This window comes from Dermacentor andersoni, chromosome 10 (assembly GCF_023375885.2).
Source record: "Dermacentor andersoni chromosome 10, qqDerAnde1_hic_scaffold, whole genome shotgun sequence".
Lineage (NCBI taxonomy): Eukaryota > Metazoa > Arthropoda > Arachnida > Ixodida > Ixodidae > Dermacentor > Dermacentor andersoni.
The window spans coordinates 54,759,806-54,787,800 of NC_092823.1; the positions used below are offsets into that span (position 1 = coordinate 54,759,806).

General features: G+C 47.5%; 1 protein-coding gene across 2 annotated transcripts; it reads left to right on the forward strand.

The window, feature by feature from the left end:
* Window positions 1–27,995, forward strand: LOC129388017 (uncharacterized). Of its 2 annotated transcripts, none has more exons than XM_055077976.2 (4): window positions 1–326; window positions 10,947–11,122; window positions 15,173–15,315; window positions 27,757–27,995. In XM_055077976.2, the coding sequence occupies exons 1-3, from the start codon at window positions 150–152 to the stop codon at window positions 15,228–15,230; spliced, it is 411 nt and encodes a 136-aa protein (XP_054933951.2). In that variant the 5' UTR covers window positions 1–149; the 3' UTR covers window positions 15,231–15,315; window positions 27,757–27,995. The 2 variants fall into 2 exon arrangements, 1 of the variants encoding a protein (XP_054933951.2); XR_011890519.1 differs by lacking the exon at window positions 1–326 and adding an exon at window positions 10,732–10,806.

The window sequence follows — 27,995 nt, forward strand, 5'->3', positions numbered from 1 at the left end:
CACCGGCCGGTCCTCGTACAGTACCTCCGACGCCCCCACCTCGAAGAAACCGCATTAAAGCAAGTGGCGCCGTCGTCGGCCTCTCCTGCTCCCTTCTGATTTTTCTGGCCGCCTGTGCCCTGGTCTTGCTCTCGGTACGGCTGGCCGCCATGCGGCGCAATGACACCGTCCTCCGGGAGACGCCGTTCTGCTGTCCCAAGCAGGCGGCCGCACTGTTCGCCGTCATCGACAACCAGGCGGATCCCTGCGAGGACTTCTACGCGTACGTCTGCAGGAACGCCGTCGAGCAAGGCTTCGCACAGAAGCACGCCGCCCACGACATACTGGTAAGTGGCCTTCGAATGGCACAGCGTTGTCTGAATGAGGGCCCGGAAATCCAGACGTCAGGTGGAACGCACATCGCGTAGCAGTATGTTTTCCATCCATAAAATGTGTAGTAGCGTCCACGAGCCGGTCGGACGAGTAGCCGACAGAATGAGGCCTAACAGCCGGTGCGCGGAGGGCCTCAGAGAAGAACAACGACTTCCCTGTTCGGGGACCAAGCAACGAGTGAGCTTTATTCAGCCAACAGATAGAAGGTAGAAAACGGGGCGGTACACTGCGCAGACAGACTTGACCGAAATGTCATACAATATTGAGTGCGGGCTAGTGCTAGTGATCAGACCCATATATCATCTGTTACCGCACCTAAAGAAATCGATGAACTTGATCGACATTTTTCTATGGATTGTTAAACATTTTGGTTGGAATAGTTCTAGCACCATCATGCACCGTCTAAAGTGAACACTAAACTCTTCCTATCTCTCAGGTTTCACAATTTTTGGCAGATTGGGAAGTCGGGAAACATAAACCTTCGACTGCAGGTATCGTAGAAACTAGCCTCCGGTACTCCTAGCACTTCTCCAATAATAGGAATCAATACTCCAGCTTTCGTCTACTCGAAAAAATATTTCTGAATTGACAGCAGCAGTGAGGACACAAAAGCTTTTCTCGAGTTTTCAATTTCCCGATCTGAAATATAGGGTTTCCTTAACGATGTCTCACACAACGCTAGACGCCTGTGAGTTCGAATTACATGGATAATCGTGTTCGACCAATATCAAGTCCAGCGTTATTATTCCCCCCGAGGGTTGTTTCTATCCCTAATCCTTCGGCAGCGTATGTGAAAATTATTACGATCAGCCCTTCCCGTCGCGTGGGTTTTTCACTTGCACAAGAGATGGCAGTCGACTTAAGGCCGACATTCGATCGCAGGTTGAATAGCAGTCTAATAGCGCGCATTCTGAACACCGCATGTGCAGGTGCCTTTACTCAGGGCTGTAACACAGTACACAACACCCCATATTACTGTACAGCATTGTGCACGAAATAAACAAACCATGTGGAACCAGCGTCAGTTGGGCGCACAATAGTCCATCTTGCTTACCCAGTAAAGCTGTTCGGACGAAATAATCAAGTATGCCGAGGCTTCTGCGTGGTCTCCGATTTTGCAGCCATTACTTCGTGTGCCTAAAGAGCGCAATAAACAAACGAGGTACTGGTATTGACACCAAGAACTGTCATAATTTTTTTGCATCATCTGATTTACAAAAGCTGGGAACTAAGAACCAGGTGCACCTTTTGTATTTTTCTGATTTGTCATTCTTGGTACAGTTGTGATAAAAACAGCAAATAATTACTTTCGTTCGTGTTTCTTGAGGTGCTTGTTTGAGGTTTCACACAATAATTCTGAAAAATTGTCTTAGCAGCTATTGGTGCTATACGTCCGTTCAGAACACCTGTGATCAGGCTATACATTTATGCATTGCAGCTTACTTTGCGCCAACGTGGTCAGGCTATAATGTGTTAAAACATAATAGCACAGGAAATGAGCGTATTTCACGCAATAACGAGAGGTTTAGGCTTTATCTATCCGCAGGCGTGTTTTATTATGCTGTAACGAAAGATATCTAACATGCCTGCTCGCTTCCTCTGGGGTGACGTAACCACGGCACCTATGTGTCTGGCAGCACTCAACCGATAATAAGGAGGTCGAGGATCTTGATCTTGTGTTAGTTACAGCCATACGTAGACAACCGGCAACAAAGCGAGAGAAATCACAGGATAAAATAATTGTCATGCTTTACTGTTATGTATAAATCTTCAGAAAAGTGACGAAATACTCCCAAGTAGAAATTACTTCGTATAACCTCCCAACTTGACGTTCATTTTTGTAGGCTAGCCACCACTCTGTTGGAGATAACTCGCCAATGTCAGCGCGTGCGCTGTTCTACTGAACTATGCAGTCACGCAAACTTTTCCGCTTTAGAACTACGCACTAGGATTGACCCTTGAAACGTTTTTCTTCTAATTACGCCTACCTAGGCTAAATTTATTTTCCCTAATTTCGGTGTAGTTTCACCATATCGACGCTTCATACGCAGGTACATTTTATACATACAGTCGCTGATACATGCAAATACAGCTTTTCTTACAAGCGTGATTAAAGGACCAGATGAATTACCCAATCCAGTCATCACATCTTCCTCCGTCAGTGCTTTTACTCCTGGTTTGGAGACTCTTATCTTCTCTGATATGAATACGTCTTAGGGCATATTTCTGTTTCTGATGCGCATAACACAAGTGTATTTAGTTTTTCTTCACCGCATGCCACTTTTTTATGGACACTGTCATTTTACTGGTTTGTCATTTTTCTGTCGACATATAGCGAAATCTTGTGTTGGAGAGAGAGAGGCAAAGAAGAGCAGCGAGTAAGGGTGGCAGTGGAGGAGGTAAATGGGACGAGGAGGAAGATGAAGTACTGCTTGCAGAAATGCAAATAACTTTAAAACAAATTACTGTGTCAATACCTTGAATACAAACTTTGCAAGATTGGAATTCGTTATAAGGCATTATACAATTTGGCGCACAACAGTTTCAGAAAGACCAGTTGGTCAAGCCAAAAGCCCCTTGAGCGTCATTTCCGTTTCTCGCTATTGCGTGAGGGCAAGAAAATAGCCAATCAGCGCGAATTTCATGTGGCCCAAACTGGTATTTCCACTCTACGTAGGAAACGCCATTGGTGGGTGGCCGCATAGAAGATGTGTCGGACATAAGGAGCAGTTCCGCATGGACGCATAAAAACAAAGGTCATAAAGAAAAATACAGGTGAAAGAATTGACCCAACTTCAGATAACTTCTCTCAACTTCGCATAACACGACAATTCGACGACTTTCAACATGGAGAAATGAATCCGCTTGGGACAACTCAGCTGTTATATAACCGTGCGATAGAGCGCATGCGCTGAACGGGCTTATTTAGGGAGAATTAGGAAATAGGTAATCGGCATGATCGTGGGGGAGTCGAAACAGCAGACTACGCAGTTAGGGAACTACTATGGCAAGTTTGCCGGTGGCAAGCCTGCTTTGTGCATAATTGCTTAGGGTTTCTAAATTAGTAAGCCCTTGCCGGCCAATTTTGAAACTATATTCGTTCGATTTATATTAACCATTGAAACTTATTTAAGTGAGATCACACGAATCATCGAATTGACGTTATTAGGTATACACTTTCGACGTTGTCCCGTGGCCGGCATTAGGTATTCAAATTCCTCGGTAAACACAGACGGCCTCGATGAAATGCCCATTGGGAATGCATATTTATCTAGCATTCGAATTTCTCAATAAGTCAAAGGAGAAATAGCGCTTTGCTTATGATGCCTATTTCTTCATCGTCACTAGAGTAAATCTAGCGCTCTTCAAATCTATGACTGTACCTTATTTCCTGTGTTGTGAACACCAGAATGAGCCACTGGCGACTCGCTGAAGTTTTCACAGTAGTTTAAATAAGTGTTTGGCAAATTAAAATGCTCCCTGAAAGATATCAATTTACCCTTTTGCATGAAGTTAAAGAACCGTACACATGCAGAGCTTCTACCATCAGTACCCCACTCCTTTCTCCCCTTTCGTAGTTATCACAGGCTATCTCACGGCATCTGCGATGTTGTGTTAAGCCATATAACATGACATGCCACACTCCTTGACTTCTCACCTATTTCTTTACTCGAACATAATATTGCATATCCCAATCCTTATTGCTGCCTAAATCTGTTACAATCTATTCTAAGTAACCCCTAAATGCTAATAAATAAGCACGTCCTCCAACTTGCAGTGGGACATCGACGCGCACATCATGACGGGCACCTCGAACTACAGCTCGAAATCCGCTGCGGCGCTTCAAGCCTTCTACGAATCGTGCATCAAAGAGGTATGGCAGCCAGATATGCGACTGAAAGACGCCGTGGCGGCCGTTTTAGAAATCGCCAACACCACCAAGCGAATGAGCAAAGCCCAACTACTTCGCTTCGGCCTGGAAGTGCACGCCCGGTACACTCTCAATTTCTGTTTCATTATTTCGCGGGACGGAACCGATGTTTACATCCAAAGAAACTTGTTTCGCATCGGCACCTACAAGAAGCTCTGCGATGAGTCTTGCCACGCCACCGCCCTATCGGCAGTAAACGCGCACATCGGTGCAAACTGCACGGTCGAGCAGATTGCCGCGTGGGGGCGGCTGTTTAGCAACAGGTTCACTCAACCAAGCCTCACAACTTGGGACGAGCTCCTCGCCGCCTTTGGAGGCATCGAAGCCGAGGAGTTCAAGGCCATATTTCTCGAGTTCGGCGTAGACATGGACGCCGCAGAATCCGTACTCGTGGACTCCAAGGCGCAAATGTTCGCCGACATTGAACGCCTGTGGAAGGTCGCCAATCAGCCTTGGTCGCTTTGCTACGTGCTGGTCTACCTCGCCCTGGACACCATCGAACTACTCGTTGAGGGTGACGCGACAATTACCTCACCGACGGCTTCTATCAGGGAAGTCTGTGGAAACCACCTGCTCCGCTGCCTACAGATGTGGCAGGTTACGTACGTTGCTGCCCTGACGAGCGCCGACAAGGACCGCCAACTGCGCGCCATCTTCGAGGCGACGCGCCGGAGCTTCGCCGGCTACGAGCCGCTCAGACGGCTCGTGGCGGCCGGCGACGACACGGCGCACTTTGAGAGCCTCGTGCACAACATGTCCCTCATGCTTCCGAGGGACCTCGTCCTGCCGCAGATGGGCATGCCCGTGTTGAACAAGAGCGGTTTCGTGCGCAACGTCTTCCGCATTATGAGCTTCGAGTACGACACGCAAGTTGAAAAGCTGCGACGAGGGCTGCCCGACTTCGACAGCTCCCCGGAATTGACGATAAACCGTATGCTGTTTGTGGACCAGAGGACGCTGTACGTGACTGCGTCCGCTTACGCTTGGTTGAGCGAGGGCACCACTGATCCCCTGCTCGCTGATGCTCCGGTGATCGCAAGTCGCATGGCGTCCTTGATGTGGCGGAAGGTTGAGAAATGGGACGGCTGGTCTGGAAGTACTCGGAACGCGCTGCATTCTTTTCGGTAAGATCCTCCTCGTTAGTTAGCGTCAAGCCTGGGAAGCTATAGCAGACGCTAATTCCACCAGTTGGTGGAATTCGCCGTCTTGCCTGCTCTGATTAGCTCACATGGCAGCAATGCTTTCTCCGACTGGCTCAAAAAGTCGGAAATGGCGGCGCTCAGCGAAATGCTGAAATTGTACTCACGTGTGCAATTGCGTAATCGGGGTGTTAGTCTACAAACTGTCACATTCCGCCATTTTATCAGCTCTGACAGGCCCACACGGCTACGATGGCTTCTCTGATGGGCTCAAAACACCAGAGAATCTAAAATTGATTAAATTCGCAAAATTATCTCCCATCCTCTGGGTCACCATCAGAGCCTGAAAGGTACTTCGTTACATATGTGGTGACGGCGGAGGAGGGGTTACAGGGACCTCCTTGTTCTTGTACCTGCATGAAAGCCGTGTGTAACCATTCTTTCTTCAGCATACAACAGTGGCTTGCGCCAAACGGGCTTCAGTGACTTGTAGCGCTGCGCAGATTATATTCAAGAAGCTAGTCTGGCAAAGGTAACAAGGAGCAACAAAAGCCTCTGGAGCAACTGACGTTCACTTCATGATCACCTCAGAACAACTGGTGGGCACTTATAACCCCCTTAGAATGATCATGCAGATATGTGATTGCAGGGTATAAAATAGAACAAAGTATTTATCTAAAAAAAATCAAGGTATGAACGAGCACCTTATAAACATAATCGCCTTCTTAAAGGCCATTCGCATTTCGATTTTTAAATTACACGATGGTCCAATATAAGTTGCCAGTAGGGAATTGGAGATGTCATGCACCCTTTGCCTGTTTTTCAAGTTGAGCTTGTGTGATTCTGCAAATCCCGCTGAAATTCCCCAGTTAGCCTGTGTTGAACTCCCGGTGAGTCTTCACCAGTGGCACCGTCAAATACTCGAACCACTGGCTGACGGTATCATGCCGGTGTCAGGTCACAGCACGTGTAACATTTCGTTCGACACTGCGTTTTCTACTGGTGGAATATGGTTCCCATGAAGTAGGTATACTCTACTGTCTCAGTAAAGTATCTATGTATAGTGCCTCTATATAAATTGCTATCTTCGATGCTACATAATCGCTGGCAAGGGAGTGGGAAGGCTGTTCATGTTCCCGTTAATTGTGAGTGAGATAGGTCAAGTAGCATGAATGCATTTCGCCAGGTCTTCATCTTCAAGAAGCAGCTTCATAATCTGTAGTGTTGTCATTGTGTCGACGTTTCACTCGTTTACTTCTTTTAAATGCGAGGAGCGTAACTACCATCCCACACTAGTCCCAAATGTGGATTCAGCACCACCCGGTTACGTGCGACCGTGCGCCCCTTCTCTCCGCGAGGACACAGGTGTCGTTATCGAACGCGCTTGCTGACCGCATCCACGGCAGTACCCTCGCACTAGCACTCGCCGGATCACCGGTGACGTCATCGCCCAAGCCATCTCATATATCAATGGCACAAAGGTGCGCTACTTCCTCTGCGCAGGCGCGCCTCGGTACTCAACCAGAGTCGACCGGAGAGTGACGTTAGCGCTCGCCTGCGCTCGCTCTAGCCAGTCCCGTAGCTACTATGCTCCTCGCTTGCATCTATTGCGCCAACTCCTCCCTCCTCTAGGCGCAGTATTCGCAATTGAAATCGTTTACGTAGTCATATGACTAAAGCCGCTGACGTCCTGCAGATTGCTTCCTCAATAAGATGACCAAAAGCATTCGCATGGCTCAATTACCAAGTTATATAGCGCTGGTCACCTTTAAATCATAAAATGTTGAAGTTTGTATGTGTTTGTATTATACTAATTGTTGGCATCTATTTGCAAGGGATATTTTTTCTGAAGTAAGCACTGGCGTCAACTTCCGACGTAGGGAATGTGCGGTGAGGGTAGAGGACCTACTCAAGTACGCCAAACACGACCTTCTTGCGGTGACCATGGGCATGCGCATAGCCGCGCTGGCCGCGACCGCAAGTTCTCGTGCCGGGGACATCGCGAGGACTCAGTGGTTCCGGATGAAGAGCGCCTGGAGCCTGTCCCGCATGTCTGAAGCGCAGTTCTTCTACGCCCGCTATGCCTTCTTTCGGTGCAGCCCAGACAACCCCCGGGGTTCGGTGGTGGGGCCCATCGTCCACGACCCCGACTTTGCTACTGCGTTCCGGTGCCAGCCGAGGAGCAAAGACCGGAACACGAGTTACTGCGTCGATGTCACCGCCACACGCAGCGCTTTTTGATGGCAGTCTTGGCGAGTCTGGCATTAGCTATCTTGTGAACGCGTTAAGCAATCGTACAGCTGGCAATATCCCGCAAGGCAGTTTCACTTAAAATGATTTGCACGTAGGCCGTAGTTAAAGAACGGCGCACATGTTATCGCCTTCTCGTGGTGTTTTATCGAGAGGCCGCGCAAGCAGATCTGAATCCTCTCGACCAGTAAACAATTCGTGTTCAAAGCTGTTCCCAAAACTGACTGTATTTGTTTCTGTTTCAATTCTTTTTATATCCGTGCGTCGGTGCGGCAAAATGAAATAACTTTTTGTTGCCTTGGTTGTATCTTGAAGGCTGCTGTGGTGCCTATGTACTTGATATCAATCATTCCTTTGCCCCCGTCTCAAGTGTATATAATTATTACAACTGTAACGGTAACACCGCGAAAAAAACGACGACGGAGTGAAAGGATACAGGACGGGCGCTCGTCTTGTATCCTTTCATTCCGTCGTTTTGTTCGCCCCGTTACAATTAATAATATTTACCAACTCGCCCAACTTACCGCTTTATTGCGACTGCTTACCGCGTTTGTTTAGTTGGTGTGTGTCAACGAAGCCGCTCAATGCCACTTCTTCGAAGCCCCTTCACCAAAGTGTTGTTTTACGCGCCAGTGTATTCCATACCAAGTAAGAAGTATGCAACTGTTATCAATGTATTTATTATTGCCAAGCATTGTCGATAGCAGACCTGTAGCTTATAATGCACAATCTTTTGATATCATTCTACTTCATTTTGCCTTTGAACGAGTGGCAATGTCCACATGCGTTGCTATTATCTCCATGAACTGCAGCTACTTGCCACGCTTCCAGTGGGCATTGTCCGTATTCTCCTAATTACTCTTTTCGTCTGCAACACAGCCTTCCCCAACCCAGCACCAGTTCCTCGAGAAAAAGCATAGAGTGTGCAGACTTCATGTACACAGTACACCTGCAGTAAACTGTCATGTGATCACGCGTGCATTCATGTATCGCGATTTCTTGCCACTCGCAACCTCATGTATACATGAATACAAAAGAGTAATTACGTTACAGGACCATTATTTTTTTTTTTGCTAGGGAAGATACTTTTGTGGAGCCATGCACAGAGTTTGGATGTAATCAGGTATGTACGATGTACACGCATGTATGAAATTCCTGGCGCGGGAGCTAGGCCAAACACCCTTGCAACCTGCCTTTCTATGTGGGTGTGGTGGGACACCCAACTGTAGGGTGTAAAATGCGACACCCATTGTTTGCGATGTGCAGGGAACATAGTATTGTTTAAAACTATGTCAACCCCTTTGTAACAGTTCTTATTTAACAGAATTACTGTTGGTCGTATACATGAAACCATGAGGTTATTAGTACGCCGGCAAGCTGGACGACTTCCTAAGCATGGGAAAGTCTTCCGTGTGTACAGCATGCCCAGATATGCGACTCGTGAGCGCGATCTCTGCTTCCGAATGCTGTCAGTGTGTTGTTTGTCGCAATGGTGACAACCGAAGTCATCAAAGCGTACTTGTTTGAAGCGGCTCCCGGCCAAACACCGCTAAGGACATGCATCCCTTATTTTCTTATACCTCTTAAGCGTTTTGTCCTGATTTCTTTTGCTTGTGTGTTGCTTTTAGACATTTCTAGCTCTCAGTAAAGGCGCATTGACGGCTTACTCCACCATAGTCTTGTGTCTGTATTCTGTATGACGACAATCGAAACCAATGCATGTGCGAGTTCCGTTCACTTAGTCTTAAAATAAGGTTTTGCTTTCTTCACCAATTTATTAAGCCTGTAAAATTGCTTTTGAACTTCTGTCTCCATGAACAAAGTTTACAAAGCTGTCCGTCTTTGCTCGGAGCCTTTATTAACGCTGTGCACCAGATGTAAGGTGCATCCTGTTTGTAGTTTAGAGGGTGCCAACAATAAATGTTGCTGTTCGTGTATTTACCTGTTTAACAGCTGCGTTGAAACTATTGTTGAAATGCTATCGGTACAATGTCACAGAAAATAAAAAGAATGTTTCACTTCGCTGCACACAATAGAGAAATAACATGGTTGATATAACAGCTCAACATTGCGCAGAGAGTCTTGCGCTGTTTCACGCCGTGTAATTCGTAGGGGAAAAAAGCACAAGCACTAACGCCGTGGTATTTGAACACTTTCATAGAAAAAGCGCTCTTCAAAAAGCGCTCCAAATCTTGCTCCGTGCTGGCCGACAGAATAAACGCATAGACACACCATCTTTCGGGTACCGGGGCACACTGAAATTGAGGGCAACCAAAGGGCTGATAGCATGGTTCGCGAGCATACAAACCGAGCGGACCTAAACAGAGATCCTGAGGATTGCATGACAGTGATCCCAACGTACTCTGCCATACTAAATTACCATAGAGGGACGAGGATCAGATATCCTCCACCCCACAATACACTCGCTCAACAACAGGCAGTTTACTGGCGAAAGCTGCAGACAGGAACTTTCCCAAATTTGCATATACTAAGCAAAATGTTCCCAAGTCAATATAGGGACACATGCCCGTGGTGTGGCGCAATACCCACACTTTATCACACCACATGGGAGTGCAATACGAATAAGGCATTCCACTAAATAGAAAATCCGAGTGTGGAGCAGTGGGAGAGCGTGCTCTCCAGCGGCAACCCTAGCCTCCAACGGAGACTGGTGGATTATGCCCGACGAGCAGCAACGCTCAGTGGTGCCCTGGAATAAGGGCGCCAACCATACAGGCCGGAGATCTTCATCAACCAATAGAAGTTGAAGACATCCGGCCTGACCGCTGAATTACTCTTTCTAGAGCAATAGAGCTTACTTCCTCCTCCTCCTCTTCCTTTTCTCATTGTTATGATATAGGAAAAGAGAAAGAGTTCCGCTCTGCGTGGAACTAGTTCGTAATCATGTGCCAAACTCATCAAGGTCATTATCATCATCATCATACTACCCGGTTCGTGGCCTATACCCCACAGTGGGTTTGTGCCATTAATTGAGGCTTTATGATCATCATCATCAGCCATGAGATCGCACGGAGAAGAAAAAGGCAAACGGTGGTGAAGTGCAAGGCCGTTATTTGATTTGCAACCGAGCGAGGTTCACTGACGACAGGGCAGGTACCCTTTCACAGAATATTTTTCGCTGTGCTCTGCTAGCCATTGCGCGGCAATGAGACATCAGATTAGGGACGACGGTGGCATACTAGACAATGAATTCAAGGTCAGCACCGAGACTAATCCGCTGTCGTTTCTTTCAGTTTACCGGAGATCACGAAGAGCGTCCACCCGTGTTCCCGTACCCTACCGTCCCCTTTCTAAAATGGAGCGCCAGGAGCCCGACCAATCGTCGGCCTCTTCAGTGCAGCGTTCCAAGCATTCTAAGCGGAGCCGCTCTTCCAGAAAACACAACAGCAACCAGACGCCGAATGCCGAGGTAACGTCAAGTACTCTGTCAACTTGTAATGAATAAATAATTGATTAATTATTTCAAAAATTACGGTATAAGTAATTATTAGTTCCGTTTTACCTCCACTGAATCTGCCACTCAATAGTACGTGGTAGTCCAAGGAAGGCGTATTGTATCTGCAGCGTTATAGCGATAATCGCTATAACATCGACATTTATCGCGCGATGGGTTTAGCCTTTAATTAAGTCATTCATTTAGTCTTTCATTCATTACCTTTTTAACTGAATATGCCACCCACCGCTGGCAGCTAAGGAAGGAGTATTCAATAAAACTTCAAGCAGCGCGAAAAAGACGCCGACAAGAATCGAAAACAAACGCAGCAGGACGAGCGCTGTACTGCCAACTGGAAAATTTATTCAAAGAACAACCAGCTTTTAAAACGTATAAAGAAACTCCAACAATAGTTAAAAAGGTTGAAAGGCATGCCTACTGCCTACAACTAGAGGTGCTTATTTAGATAATGTATCTCAAGTTTTTCTAGGCTGAGTCACTGCACTAAAACAGTTATGCATTAAGCTTCTACAATTTCTCGACAGCACGTCCTGCCCTGTTTATTTTCGATGCCTGCCGTCGCATTTCTCGCGCTGCTTTAAGTTTCACTCAAGATTAAGCAACTCGTCGAAATCAGGTTGTTGCTGCTGGCACATTGAATATTACAGCAGGAACTTTTGTTACTCAATATGCATGACTGTTTACCGAGAAGCGTCACGTAAGCGTGTCATGACAGTGATTCGCAGCTTTAGTGCTAATCGCATCACACTCGACATTCATCATGCGATCTGTTCCGCCACAATTTTTTTTAAAGTGTAAGCCGTAAGGAGTATACAGAAACGCTAAAAACTCCCTCGCAAGAGATACCATTGTTTCTCGCGAAAAACAATATTTAATCGTTCTTTCTTGCTTGCAATGCATTCTGTATGACCAGAAGTAAAGCCAATGATCTAATTTTAATTAAAGTGGAATGGCGTTTGGGCTTTGAGTTTAGGCGCGTTTCTTATTCTCCTGCGGCCTCCTTGAGGTTTCTTACTGGTGTACGCTGATCGCGCTAGGTTAATGCGTCTTCCTTCCAGATCACTGTTTGTGCCTCACAGCGCATGTTTGTTAAAAAGGCCGTAACTGTATAATCGTTGTCCGCGTTAAGTCTGACGGTGGCGGTACTTACCGCTCGCGCACGACGCAGGTGAGCGAACAAAACACGGTGACCTCCGAACCGGTCCCACGGCTGGGCCAACTTGAACCAGAACTCAAATGTAAGCGGCAGAAGTCCCGCACTGACAAATTGGGACCAAGACGCACCGACTCGAACCTCGCGCAAGACAGACTCTTGCAGGAAAACAGAGGCTTGCCACGCTCCGGCAGCGTGATATCAAAATGTAGGCAAGGAGACCGACTGTAGAGAAGATGAGAGCAGGACACGCAGCTTGCGAATTCTGTAACTTCATTACGCATATGCGGCAGTTTATCGCGACCGTAGCTAAGGGGTTCACGACGAACACCACGCGCTCTGCTGTTCGCGTTTCATTTCGTCGGGATAATACCTCTGCATAGCAGGCAGTTGAAAGTTGGACGCCGAACATAAAAATTAGAAATCAAAAGACGTGGTATTATTTCTGAATTGTTTAATTTTCGGCGCCCAACTTTCAACTACTTGTAATATCTCCTCCCGATCAGATGGGTTCCCGTCGAGTTCTTGATTTCATACTTCTATACAATGTGAGTGAAGGAGAAATCTCGGTCAGACAAATGCGCGGTTGACATGTGGCTTCCCTGACAAAAAGAAGGCTATTTCCTTTACGTCTCCTGAGGAGAACTGGTATATATAAAGGCTTGTAAAGCTAACGAATATATGTCAACTCCGAAGTTACAAGTGCCTAAAGAAGTGAGAGATTATTATCTACTAATTATTCAATAATAAACGGCAGTGCAGCCCAATGCTACGATTTCTTGCGTGTTAACTGACGCATTGTTCATCGATTAAAAGATTCCTACAATCAACCAAACAAGCGATCCAAAGTGTTCTCATGGTCAAGCCGCACACAGGCTGTTCATGATGTATCGGTACTACTTAAAATAATGTAGTTATATATGTGTAGATGCAGGTACTCGAAGAAGTTACTCGTTTGCTACGTTTGCACTCCTGTTAAGTTCTGTACGATAGCAGGATCGTCCTTCGTGTCGAAATTTATCTGCAGACACAGGTGATACTCCTGCAGCGTGCCATCATTAAAAAGAAAAAAAAATTATCAGTGCATCCTTTAAGACCCAGCTTACTCTTTTTCAAGGTTGACGCAGATTCTGCCCTTCATCGAAGAGTATACAGTGACACTTGGGCTGCTTTGTCGCGCATACTTGGTGGAACAGCTCGTGGTTTGTTTTGTCTGTTCACTTGTTTCGTTTTATAGACACGTAGCTTGCGTTCGACTCGCAGCGGTGACTTGTAGCTATGGGGTTGCGCTGCTCAGCACGAGGTTGCAGGGTGAATCCTAGGTGGTGATAGCGGCCAAATTCCCAAGGGGGGAGGGGGGATGAAAATAAGTCGCAGTTTCGCCCCAAAGGCGAAGCATCTATTGCGATAACAAATTAGTAGACAGCTATACGAAGTAACGATAGTATTTTTATAGGCCGTGTAAACTTGTGAACTTTCGCATACTAAAATAACAATCACGGTGTCACGCGCACAAACGCAAACATGGTCACCTCTCTCGATGCCTGCGTAATATCGCTGTCAGAACGCTGGATTGAGGAAATGCGGCAGCAGCAGTGAGCGAATTGACCTTTGTGCTGCCTCTCGCTTCAACACGAACTACGCGTGGAAAGCACACACGCGCGGCATTGCCGTACGCACCTGCCGCCGGAGTAGAACAACCCCCCTCCCCCCTTGTCTCTCCCTGCCCCCCCGCCCCCCGTGCTTCGCACGCGACGGAAGACGGCGCTTGCTCCCCGCTTTCCTCGCTTTCGCGCGCAATATCGAGCCGCGATCTTCGGGTGACCCTCGCAAGTTTCGCTCGCACATACAGCATTTGGCGTGCGGCGAAGATGTTATCGTTTTTGGACTTTATATGGAACAACACGGCGACGACGACGGTAGAAATGCGCCTGGAGTGTTTGTATATATGCTATCGCAATAAAACGGTCGTGTACGTTGATTTCGGTGCACGTTAAGGACCCACTGGCAGTCACATTCGCTCCGGAGCCCTTCACTACGGCGCGACTCACAAACATATCGCGTCTCAAGCCCGTAAAACACCAGAATTAAAAATTTACGCCCGTCGTCAAGTGTTCCTACGGCGATACCAGGCCAGCTAGGTTGCCTAAAACGACGATTGATTGGCAGCATGTCCCTCAGAAATCGATCACTAAACGGTTTCTTCGGTTAGCGTTCAAAGCTTTCGAGATGCAATTGAGACCACCGCGCAAGGGCGTTTTAAATTCGTAATGTTTGACGCGTCAAAATTACGCAAATGATTACATGCGAAGCGTGTCGTAAATTAGGTTATAATTCGTACAGTGTGTCGCAAACAATCAGCAGAGCCTGACTTGACTGACTTACCGGAACAACGACACTACTCTGCTAATAACCCGAAACAAAAGTGAGAGCACCGAGATTGTTAAGTGGAATGTGCTGAAAAGTTGCTTCAAATGTGTGTACTTCCTCATGCTTAGCGGCGAAATGTTTTTAATATACAAGAATGTAGACAGGAAAAGAGAAAAGCTTCTGGCTGGTAACCATCGCCATCACCATCATCATCGTGAGCTTATTTGTGTTCAGTGCAGAACAAAGCCCTCTGCCAGTCATTTGCAATTACCCCAGCCTTGAATCAGCTCACCTAGTCTTGTGGCCTGCAATTTCTATATTTGATTTCATCAGACCGTCTCTCTGAAGTTCTCGACGGCACTTGCCTTCTTCCGGCAACCACTCTGTAACTATTTAACTGGATAGTTTATTTCAGTTTTACAACAGATGTCGCTGTTAACCTTAGACTTTAATAATTCTCGCATACACCTTTTCTTTTTAAGGAGGCGGTGCATGTCGAAGCAGCAGCGCCTGCCAGGCCGAATGAAGCGGAGCATGTAGATCTATCACCGCAGAAGCACGAGGGGCATACCCGTATGAGGCTGTCGATGCGCTCAACTCGAGTTCGTGACGATCCGAAAACAAGGTTGGTGTTGCGTGTATTTAACCGCAAGAACGTGCGCAGTGGTCTGTACGGTACAGAAATAATGGAAAAGAAAAAGAAAAACACGTTCGCAGATGTATTGCAATCACAGCAACTCACAGAAAGACAGTGAAGTCGTACGAGGGAGCTCTAGCACCGTTCGGAAGACATAGGGGAGGGGGGGAGGGAGTGAAGGGCTGTTTTGCATTGTTCGAATTTACGCGAAATTCATAAAACGCTTCACTAGAAACAATGTAATGCCTTCGCTGTACCCGAACCTTATATACGAGCGTTATGCAGTAACCTAGTTTAATCATATAAACTTACGTAAACAAAAGAAATTGAATGGCCATGAACGTACGTGCTAATATAGTCTTAGCCGAAATTCCCAGTGGCCATACTCACAAAATGTTTGTTTGTTCGTGCCCTCCTAGCTGACCTGCAACGTGGGGTCGGTAATACGCGACGTGAAAAAAATAAAATAAATGCTAGCTTCAATAAACCGCGCGAAGGTGTTTCTATACGGCGGAGGGTAATATTGACACGTGTACTTATCTTTATCGGGCGACCACGTTTTGCCGCCTAACAAATCTGTATGTATTTTAGGTCTCCGAAGCCTCCCCCAAGCAGACCATACCATGCCTTGAGTCAGAAAACCAGACATGCTTGTTCCGTACGGTCGTATTTGCTTGCTTCGGTTTCCGTGTCCATGCGGGTCCGCGTGTACTTAATGATTCGTTTATATGTATGTTTTGCAAAGAAAAATGGGAATACATATGAATTTGTACCAGTACATATGTATAGAGCTTTAAACTTTTGTAATATCACCGCAGTGGTGTCCCTTTGACTCGAGGCATCGGGTACCACTGGGTAGGTGAGCAGTGGGTTTCAGGTCTCATTGACACCTTCGCGGTTGCGAAGGTGTCGAAGGGCAGACTTCCCGGTTGTTGCCAACGACTTGGACCATGCGCACCGGTGGGATATCATTGTATTCAGTTGTGTACGGGATCATCAGTTTGGCCCCAGTTGGTCAGGCATAGGCGACGCGTCCCAGTATGGCTGAGGCCCGGATTGTGGTCCGGTCGGCAATTCGGGTTAATGGAGAGTATGGAGCGGAGGAGGAGGATTAGGAGTCCCACTTTTCTTTTTTTTGCCTCAAGTTTTCAATGATGCTAATTGTTTTTGACGTGAGGCGTGTTTAAAACTGGTCAGAGAGGGGTCGCTGGCTAAAATTGCATGGTAACAAAAGCATGGTGTACTCAAATCGTTCATATTTACACGTGTACTTATCTTTATCGGGCGACTACGTTTCGCTGCCTAACAAATGTTATCGCACAGCGCGGGACGCGCCTGCATGTATCCGAAGTTTCTGGAAAGTTATCGATGCTTTTATACGGTGTCTGTTGTCGCCGAACCTTGTGTTATATGATTTCATCGCCCGACGCGAATGTGTAGAACTTTGTGGAAGGCATGCGGGTCCCAACAATTAGTTTGGAACAATCGACGACTGCTGTATAAACGCCCACGTGGTTGACCCACAACAACCTCGGGACCCACCGACCTTCCATGGAGCAGCGACTGAAGACCCGGAATTATGCCTGGAGACCTACGAACGAGTCGCGACATTTAACAACTGGGACTCCGACGACAGGCTGCGGCATGTATACTTTGCCTTAGAAGACGCCGCCAGAACGTGGTATGAGAACCGGGAGTCGACCTTGACAACATGGGACCTCTTGCGTAGCGGCTTCCAGCGCACCTTTACGAGCGTCGTGCGCAAGGAAAGGGCCGACGCCATGCTGGACGCCCGAGTGCAGCTACCTAACGAGAACGTTGCCATCTTCAGGGAAGAAATGAGCCGCCGATGCCCATACCGGGAGATGGGACAGCGAGGGTTCGCCGTTAACGCTCCGCGACCGCAGATTGGTGAACGACCTCGCGATATCGCCGACTACCCCGCCGCCACTCAGTGGAGCCCTCGACGACCGTCTCGTTCGCCATCACCAGGCCGTTACCTGTTGCCGCAGCGCCAACGATACACTGGCCCAGCCCGGGGCCGGTCAGCGAGCCCATATCCGGAAAACTAAAAGCAGCAACGTATGGAGGTGCGGTTGCTGTTCGTCTAACTTACGAAGATCCTCCGCCGCCGACGAAGACGACGAAGAGACCATCTCGACAACATAATAACGACACGCCGCCGTCCCGACGAAGTAAGGAAGCCAAGACTACACCGACGAAAGACGACTTGACGATGCGACGTTCCAGCTTCAGTTCAACACGACGCAGCCGTGATCCGATGCCAAGACCTAAATGCAACGCCAGACAAGGAACCACCGATCTCGACGTGCTTCTCGACGGCCACGCAGTTACCGCCTTAGTGAACACAGGGGCCGATTACTCCTGAATGAGTGGACACGTCGCCGCCAAGTTGAAGAAAGTTAAAACTGCATGGGAAGGCCCTCAAATTCGAACCGCTGGGGCACACCTTATTACGCCGACTGGTATCTGCACGGCAAGAATTACCGTTCAATACCGGACTTACCCTGCCACCTTCGTTATCTTCCAACAGTGTTCACGAGACGTCATTCTCGGCATGGACTTCCTGAACCAACACGGCGCAATCATAGACCTGAAGTCAAAATCGATAATGCTGTCGGAAGATCAAGCGATACCGTCGGAGAGCTCTCGTAGTCACCACGCCTTGAGTGTGCTGGAAGATCAGGTGAGCATCCCGCCGCGCTCCAGCATTATTATTTCCGTCGGCACCGAAACACCCGCTGACGTAGAAGGCGTCATCGAGTGCGACCAACATCTACTGCTCGACTGTGAAATTTGCGTCGCAAGAGGGATCGCTCGACTCCACGGAGGGAAAACGGAAGTTATGCTAACCAACTTCAGCCAAGAGTTCAAGCACATCAACAAGGGCACGACAATCGCGTACATCGAGGAAATTGTGGAAACCAGCAATGCCTTTGTCCTCTCGGATTCTGCCGCATCTACCCCGATGAGCATAATCCCCAAACCAGACTTCGACGTGAATCCAAGTCTTCCTATGAGTAAGCAGCAACAGATCAGAAGTCTTCTCCGACGATAGAAAGACTGCTTTTCGACGTCATCGAGGATTCGAGAAACACCAGTTGCAAAGCATCGCATAATAACCGAAGAGTGCGCTCGACTACTCCGCCAGAGCCCTTACCGAGTTTCGACGCGAGAACGTGAAGCTATTAGGAAACAAGTCGGCGAAATGCTGCGCGATGACATTATCCAACCGTCGAAAAGCCCGTGGGCCTCTCCTGTCGTTCTGATGAAGAAAAAGGACGGAACCCTACGCTTCTGCGTCGATTATCGTCGACTGAACAAGATCACGAAGAAGGACGTGTACCCCCTCCCACGGATAGACGACGCATTGGATCGGCTCTGCAACGCTAAATACTTCTCGTCGATGGACCTCAAGTCTGGCTATTGGCAAATAGAAGTCGACGAAAGAGATCGTGAAAAGACTGCCTTCATCACCCCAGACGGCCTCTACGAGTTCAAGGTTATGCCATTTGGGCTGTGCTCGGCGCCTGCAACGTTTTAGCGCGTGATGGACAAGGTTTTAGCAGGATTGAAGTGGCAGACCTGTCTCGTTTACTTCTATGACGTCGTTGTCTTCGCCGGAAATTTCGACGATCACCTTAGGCGTCTTGCAACAGTATTAGAGGCCATCAGGTCATCAGGGCTTACTCTGAAGCAGGAAAAGTGCCGCTTCGCTTACGGAGAGCTTCTGTTTCTAGGCTACGTCATCAGCAAATCTGGAGTCCGCCCTGACTTGCAGAAGACAGCTGCCATCGCAAAGTTCCCGCATCCCATCGACAAGAAGGCAATGCGTAGATTCCTTGGCATGTGTGCCTACTACAGGCGCATTGTCAAGGACTTTTCACGCATCGCGGAGCCGCTAACACATCTAACCAAATGTCATGTCGAGTTCAAGTGGGAAACGCCGCAGGCCGATGTATTTCAAGAACTCAAACGACGCATGCAGTCGCCGGCGGTACTTGCACACTTCGACGAGAACGCCGATACCGAAATCCACACTGACGCCAGTAGCCTAGGCCTCGGTGCCGTCCTAGTCCAGAGGAAGGACGAACTTGAACGGATGATATCTTATGCTAACCGGTCGCTGTCAAAAGCGGAAGGCAACTACTTTACGACCGATAAGGAATGCCTCGCCATCATTTAGGCTACAGCAAAATTCCGCCCATACCTATATGGGAGGCCATTCAAAGTGGTCAGCGACCATCACGCGTTGTGTTGGCTAGCTAACTTAAAGGACTTTTCAGGACGGCTGGCAGGGGGGAGCCTCAGACTACAAGAATACGACGTACCCAGCACAGATTTCCTTTATGATAGGATGCGTGCCGCCGTGGTCAGCCGCCGCAGCTGGAGTAGAAAAGCAGATGCAGGCTAACCGGCCCCCAAAATGCGTCACAGGATCAGACGTGCGTGCTAAAAAGCAGAAAGATTAGGCCAGGGGTGCTAAGCAGGATGCGCCGAGTTTGGCGAAACTCGGGATCTTCACGAGCTCTGGCGACACCCCAAGATGAAAGCACGAATGGTACCGAGACAGTTTATCTTTCGACAAGCCTCCAGTTTCATTGGTTTATCTAGATTCACTCTGGCTGGCTATCATTCCTTGGGCGTTGCCTTCTGGGCGGTCGACAAACTGGGGCTCACGTGATCATATCGTCGGTGCATGGTCGTGCCTTCTTTCACTTGTTTGTCGTTCCACCGAGTGCATTAAATGCACAAGCAAGTTATAAAACAAATGCATTTAGTACAATATTATTAGTTACTTTAACGTGGTATAGAAGCATTTTAAAGCTTACAACATGTACACTGAATATGCATTCGACTAATTTGTAATTTAGTACGCTTCGCATTATACCACGAGGGAACGCTGTGGTGGCGTCATCACATCCATTCACTGGGCGAGCATGGCGGCTAAACATCGAAGAGGCCCAGTGTAAACAAACTCGTACAACGAGCTTCCAGTGCGCGACGTAGTGATCAGGCTCGACAATGACCACTATTTCTTGGATAGTTCTGTTCCTCCGTCAGCAATCTTTCCGGGCACACCGTAAGACTGCCAATAGCTTCGGCGATTTTACATATCGCAACGCGCACCTACTGTTCACGGCGCCGTGCTCAAGAAACAACTTGTCCGGTGCTGCTTCTGCGAGTTCATCCACTCTGCGTGACTGCGAGCGTCACGAACATTACATAGTGTGTAAAAAAGGAAGACAGCCTATATAGCTGCGATGCGACAAGGAGGTGGTACCGACGATGGATCTCGCTACCAACACAGTGAAGGAGACATCGACAATCTGCAGATAAGTATATTTCTACTGTTTCATATATAGCATAATAAGAGTGCACGGATTAAGTCACTTTTGTAGTAACGAACTGAATGTCCAGCAGCTTAAAGAAGGCAGTGAGAACCAATGAGTGTTCGTGCTTTTACATGCAAGCGGGCCAGCGAAAATATGGAAAAGATGAAGGTAACCTTCACTAACTTCGCGAGATAACAGAAATTCATGAGTGACATCAAGCCCGCAAAATTTATGGAAGAGTATCTTTATCCAGGTGAAATATCAATAGCAGGTACTGATATAAAGCAGGAAACTTATACAAAAATTTCACGGGTTGAACAGCATATGGAAGGCATTACCGAATCGTGATCGCCACGTTACCGATATCCTTGAAAAAAGTTTAGAATCATTGCATTCTACCGGTTATGCAATATGGGACATAAACCTGGAGGTTAACAAAGAAACTTGAGATGTCAAGGACTGTGCAGAAAGCGATGTAACAAAAATTGTTGGAGATAGCATTAAGGCAGGAAGACAGTGGCCTAGTAAACCGTGGCAACAGATATGCTAGTTGATATTAAGAAATAAAATGGAATCGGCAGGCAGGCCATGCACGTATTCGATCACATGTTGCCAATTCATAACAGGTGATTACATAAGCGTGACAGAATAGACGTCAAGGAGAGAGAACTACAGCCGAGTATGGTAGAACATTGCGTAATGGGATAAAAATATGTTTGTAGGCATAGGATGCAATCAGCTCGTATAAGACGGGATTGTAGGGTGAAGCATTTGCTTTGCAGCGAACAAAAATAGGTTTGTGGTGCTGACAGTAGAGACTCATGAAGGTGGGGGGCACCTCAGCTGCTGGCACACTAATCAACATGACAATTGGCTCTGAAAAAGAAAACCCCAGTTATGAAAAATAAAGCAACGTTGTCCCGACACATTATTTTATTATGCATACTACACTAAAGGCTTCCACAGTTAATGGCACTTGGTACTAATAGTGCAACGAGCATTTTTCTTTGTAAATAATGGTTTGTATGCGGCTGATTCATTCCAACACACTTTTTTTGCAGCAAAACATTCTGCTGCTGGAGGCACTCAACCGCCTGGTGGCAGTAGGCGAGTGCCAGGCACGTGCTCTTGAATGTGTGGCAGAGGTCCAGAGGGCTGCTCTGCAACAGTAGTATCGGTGCCCTCACTGCTCTCCTGTCGAGCCCGCAGAAGGCACCTTATAAAGGAGCTTTCAGTTTAATATTTTGTTTATTATTCAAGATGAATAAAATTATTGCTGTAAACATTGTGCTGTGCATATTAGGAGACTTGTAACATGCACTTGGTGTCCCTTCAAAATAGGCAAAAACGTAAGACAACCTGTGCCACTCTTTGACCATGTAAATTAAAAATACACTAATGCAGCATACACGTCATTGTGCTGTTTGTTCTTTCTATGTGCAAGAATACAGTGCGTGTTGATTAGCCACAAGATGAACGGTGTGCATAATTCACAATGAAGACAGGAAACAGCAGGAGTTTAATCATGCTATCACCTACATACTGTGCATATGACTGCAACACTCCCCGATTCAAATGTGCCGTTACATACATGTTCGATACCACATATTCTTTAACATTGTCTTATAATTGCATGTACTAATTTCCACACATCTTAAGCCCTTGCATAGCACACTTCTCGTGTATCTATTTCATAGGCCAAATAATTGTACACTTTGTCCTCTCGTGTAGTATGAAAAGCAGCATCCTTTAGAGTCGGATAAAACTTCAGAAGACAGGAGAGGCCCCGCCCAGATGACCAAAGCGCAGCAGTCGATTGCCTCCATCTCTAAAGAAATAGTCCCTTTCCAACGAGCAGGTATTTGTCTGGCGGCACGATGTCAGTCTAGAGTGCGTGCCCATTGGTGCAGGCTTGTGTTCACCTGCCTTAAAGTGCAGATTCCGCAGCCTCCTAAAGTTGTATCTGACTAGAGAAACATGTAATGCCTTGCACCAGTTGCATAGACTTCTGCAACTTGATAGCACACAATGATCAGGAGCAGAAATCTATAAAGGCATCCAAGCAAAGCTGGCTGGCCACACTTCCTTTATGAGGGGCTGTAAAAAGGTCTCGCCAAATATTCCCATGACATCCTTGAAAAAGAGGTGGTGCTTGGCACTTCTTTAGAATCAAAAACAGATTACAGTGAATGTTCTGTAGCACGTCAAAACAAACTGAACTTGGTTATCTGCACAGCATGTAATGGAAGGTTGTGCTTCACATAGGAAACAAACTGCTCTGTCCAGTACAATTTTGAGGCCGGTATGGCACCTATTGTGTCAACAGTGTAAATATACAAATTACACTTTTCACAGGCCATTGATTTTACCATTATTTTTGTATGATAGTTCTTTCAATCAGTGCTTGTATTACATGAGCAGGTGGATGTGAAAGCAAAGCTTTGTTTGCAAACCTTTAGACTTCCATAATTGTGTGGCAAGGCACTGGCATATTGTCGAATAGCTCACACTTCCTCGGTCCTGCACCAAAGAAGCCCAATGCTCTATTTGAACTTGGATTGCACAACAATTCAACGGCACACGAAGAAGAGTAACATATACAGCAGAGCATTCTGCTGTCTGTATTTCTCTTTGTGTCCCGTCGAATTGTTGTGCAATTCAATTTCAAGCTTGTATACCAATACACCCAGTCTTCAACCTCACCAATGCTCTAGTTATTAGGCCACAATGGCGCACATCTTTGAAATACCCCAACACAAATTAGCTCTCCAAAAAATCACAAGTGTTAAATTTTGCAGCACAGGTGTATGTATGCACGTGCCATATTTTTTACCACTAAACTCGCACGAATCAAAGGGGCAAGCATTAACCAGCCTTGCTGCTGCCGTTACCGTTACCATCATGACACCAACGGAAAGACATTGCCACGTTTCAGTAAAGGGAGTGCCGGAGGCAAAGGTGTCACAGAGAGGGCTTACAATAAAAATAACGGTTACGAGACATGTTCAATGCCAATATATGCTGCATGTCGCCCATCCTACTTTGGCATTGTGGCAAGTGTTTACTCATTTCAGCATATCACATTTTGTGTAATCATTGCTCTAAAGCTGTACAAACGGTCTATATGCTCTGCAATATTTATTTTTATCATGGTGGGTTAAAGACCCACTTTTCATTGGCATCTGCACCACATTTCTCCCGATATGTAATTTTGCCTTGGTGCTTCATGACATCTTCACGTACAGAGAGTTCTGCAGAGCATTGGAAGTGCATTGTTCTACTGCTTAAGAATTAGAGCCCCATTATGAGATGAAAATATATGATTTATCAATCCAGAATAACGCCGCCCCCCCCCCCTCCAAAAAAAAGAAGGTGCATTGACCCTCTGGCACATGCATCGACAGTGAACAGGGCAAACACTCTGAAGTATTTTCTTCATGCAAGCCAACACACCAAGATTCTTAATGCATTTTCATTTCGCCACAAATGCATAGGCACAACCGGCTTGGCGCAACATCCACATCTCGCGCTGCAACAAATGGTGCAATGCCTCACTGTTTCATAGTGCGGCCGATAGATTACGCATGACCAAAGTTCAGCATTGTGCATACTAAGTTACTTCACCAATGAAGAACCCCAAGTTCTTTATGAAATTAGCATTCATAGGTTACTTCACAGAATTTGTGATATCCATTTATCTATTTATACTTAATTAACCTCTTAAGAAAGTGAGCCATTTGGAAGGCACCCTGACAGACAAGTAGAACAACCGGACAAAAGTCATCAACCAGCGAAAAAGTCAGTATCATAAGCAGCCGCATGTGAGATGTCGCTAACACAAAATTTCAATCGGCTACACAGAAGTGACAAATTTGGCAGTATGGCGCGTCTAAATATTGCTTCAATGTTAATCACAGTAACGCTGACATTGAAGGCGAATTCATTCCTACGTACGTTCCGTCGACACACCCGACTACGTTCGTAATGTTCCCACGAAGTAGGAAGCATTCTTTTATATATGCCCGCTCAGCCGCAGTATTCGGGCAAGCTAGCCACCGCTTACGCACTGCCGCATCGATAAGCGCGTCAGACACATCTCTGATACAGTGGCTAACAGTAGTTTGATGGCGTCCAATGTAACGCTCGGCGCCGACGCTTCCCTGAAAAGTCCCAGTCCCGTAGAAACAGAGGCCACAGAGGACTTGCTCTACGACGGTGAGCGAATGAAGCCCGCCACGCTGTCTCCGCAGACGAGAGCCTTCGCCTAGCACGTCACACAGCAAGCGCACTGATGTCTTCGACAGGCGAAAATGACGCTGAAACTTTCCGTCGGTCATGTAGGTGAACGGGTCCGGACGGTCATACTGACGCTCGCTGCCGCTGGATGCATTGACACAGGCTGCTGCTGCCGCCGCCATGTTCCCGAGTTGAACTCGGAGGGGGTTTCGCGATGTACGAGTTTAGCACGAGTTCGCCTGTCAATCAAAACCAGAGGTCACGCCCCACGCGAGGCATGTAACTCTTGTGCGCGCACCCACTACAGTTGGGCCACGCCCAAGTTATCTTCCGGCAACAGCGACGCGGTGTCGAGCCGGTGTCGGCAACAGCGACGCGGTGTCGAGCTGAATCTTGACCGCCGACATAAAGCACGCACAACGCACTGTCATCGGTGATGTACTGAGCACCACTATCAAAAACAAAGCGTTGACTGTCGCTGGCTTATGCATACATCTTCTCGGGCTCAGATGGCCCCAGAACACGGTTTCATTGCCTGCATTGTGGCGCGTAGCGCATAGTAAATTGTCGGCACGTCACTGTAGCTGCTTGCAAGGCGTCGATGCGCCGCCGAGGGGGACGACGATGCTGAGGAGTGCGTATCGCAGCAGTCGTATGAGATGGCTGCTCTGTCATCGGTGATGAAACGGAGCCACAGCGTCGTAAACACGATCAGCGTCCGAGAATCGCTCGTCTTCTAGACCCAGTGCAATGGCATTTCTTCATCACAAGCACTGCGCACTCAACAGTTCCAACAGCTGTCTCCGTTCGAAGTCTATTTTCATAACTGCACACAAGAGCCCTCACCTGCCAAATGCGATTGCTGCGGTGTCGTTACGATATCCATCTGCGATCGCTGCTGGCTCCAGCAGAGGTAATCCGCAAGCACCTTCGACTGCACAACACACTCATATACTGCGTACATGCGCTCAGAGGCACCTTCACTGGGCAAGCGATGACAAGCGATGAATTGTGTCGCTGGGAAGCACGCACTTTTCGCAATGTATCGAAGAGGCTTCGCGCACAAAGATAAACTGATACATTTTCACTGAACTGCGTCACTACGGACTCTAAAATAACATACCGCCATTTTGCAACGACAGCCGTTGTGTCGTTTTTAGTTGCTAAAGCGGGGCCCTTAATAGCCTAGTGAAGCGCCTGCGATGAACAGCCGTACCGCGGCGCTGCGTTTCTATTCCCCTAATAGAGAAAGATTGGCCATGACCCTCCATGGATCATGACTGACTTTATTGAGAATGGTACTGCAGCGCCCCTAGGCAACTTATCACTGTATGAACGCCCTCGTGTGTTTGACCCTCTTCAATGTATCTGCTTCTAAGCTTTCGCCTCACTGTCGCCACTCGCGGCAAGAAGTGCAAAATTTAATAATTTGCTCAATCTCCGCTTGTCATCACAAATTTCTAGCACTGAAAACAAAAAAACAGATACTTAGAGCAATAAAAATGTTCGTTATTTTATTTGTTGTACTTTAACGTATTCGTTTGAGTGAAAGTGTAGGTGCAAGAATGCGCCACCTGTACCCTGTTCGCATTCGAAGGAGGAAAGAATGATAGAGCACGAAAGAGGAGGCACGCCCTAGACGCGCCCGGGAAAGGCGTGGCAAGCGGTTCACGGCAAGTGTGCAGACAGACAGCGGGACAGTCACGGTATTTCTAAGTTGCGATAATCCGCTGATAACAATACGCGGCGCTGGCGCGTTTCGTTGTGTAGCCTTCTGCGCTTGAAACGTGGAAGCAGCGTGCCGCGCAGGGTGCGCTCACGTTGTCATACGCGGCTTTTTGTCTACATATTTTTTTGCCTGTAGCTTTTGCGCGTTCTGCGCTATCTCCGTTCACTGACTGCCGTCGGGCAAACTCGGGTAAAACTCGGGTGAACGAGAAACTCGGCGCATCCTGCATAGCACCCCAGGAAACGACTTTGCACATCGTAACGGAATGCCAAGATATTCACACTGCGAGACCTGTAGAGAGTGTCAGCTTCCCAAAAGCTCTGGGGTCGAAATGATGTGGTTTAATTGGCCACCAGTCGAGATAAGTAAGATGCGATTGGAGTATGGGTGGAATAAAAGCAGGGAAGAGATTGACAGAACAGGAGCCATTGCAAGTGCAGGCTGTGGTACACTATAGTGATAGAGGTGTTAAATAGTATCAAATGCCAAAGATAAGAGCAAGATCAGATAGGCAAAAGAATAGAAAGCGATAAATGCAGTAAAACCCGATTAAGTCAAGCAGGCTAGGAGACTATTTGTCCCTGGACTATTCAAAGGGGATGCCAATAAACATCATCATCGTACGGTACCTTTAATAGTCGTGGTTTAGCCAACATGGGAATGATGGATTTGCCTAAACTTTTTTCATGTCGCTTCAAACGACCCTGAGACACTGCAAATTGATCATTTTCAACGAAAGATTGCGCTTAAAATGCAAGAATTTGCCATATTCGTGCGTGTGTGCTTAGCTTATGGGTGCTTATGTTGGAACGGTGAAGCGTCGCAAATAAAGCCGCAAGAATCTCTGAAACCACGAGCAGGGAGTTTAGACAAACCACCCAGCATTGCCGTGATAGTTGAACGATCACAACGCCAGGATTTCCTTTACAAATTTTTGCAAGAAACTCTACGGCGTCAACGACTTGAATGTGTGGCCTGTCTAAACTTAACAGCGCTAACGCATTGCAAATCTTCGAAAAGCGTGCAAAGCATTCTACAAGTTGTAGGCATCGCCAGCTGGCAGCCTGAATCTGCCTGTAAGTGGAACCGTTCGTTGTGGCCTTCCAGGAAGTGAGGGACTACCGGAAGAAGAGCTGCGCCGTCCTGCCGTCCTTTGTTGCCGATCACGCGGCGGTGCCGACAGGCGGCGCAGCTGTCGGGGTGACCGATGGCCGCGACGGCACGTCGAGCGAAGGTGGCAGAGCGTGACTTACCCTGCACGACACAGAACTGACGCCTCCATCTCGACGTGGGTTTAGTGGCTGTTGGTCATTGTTTTGCGAATACAGGGACACCTGTCCTGAATC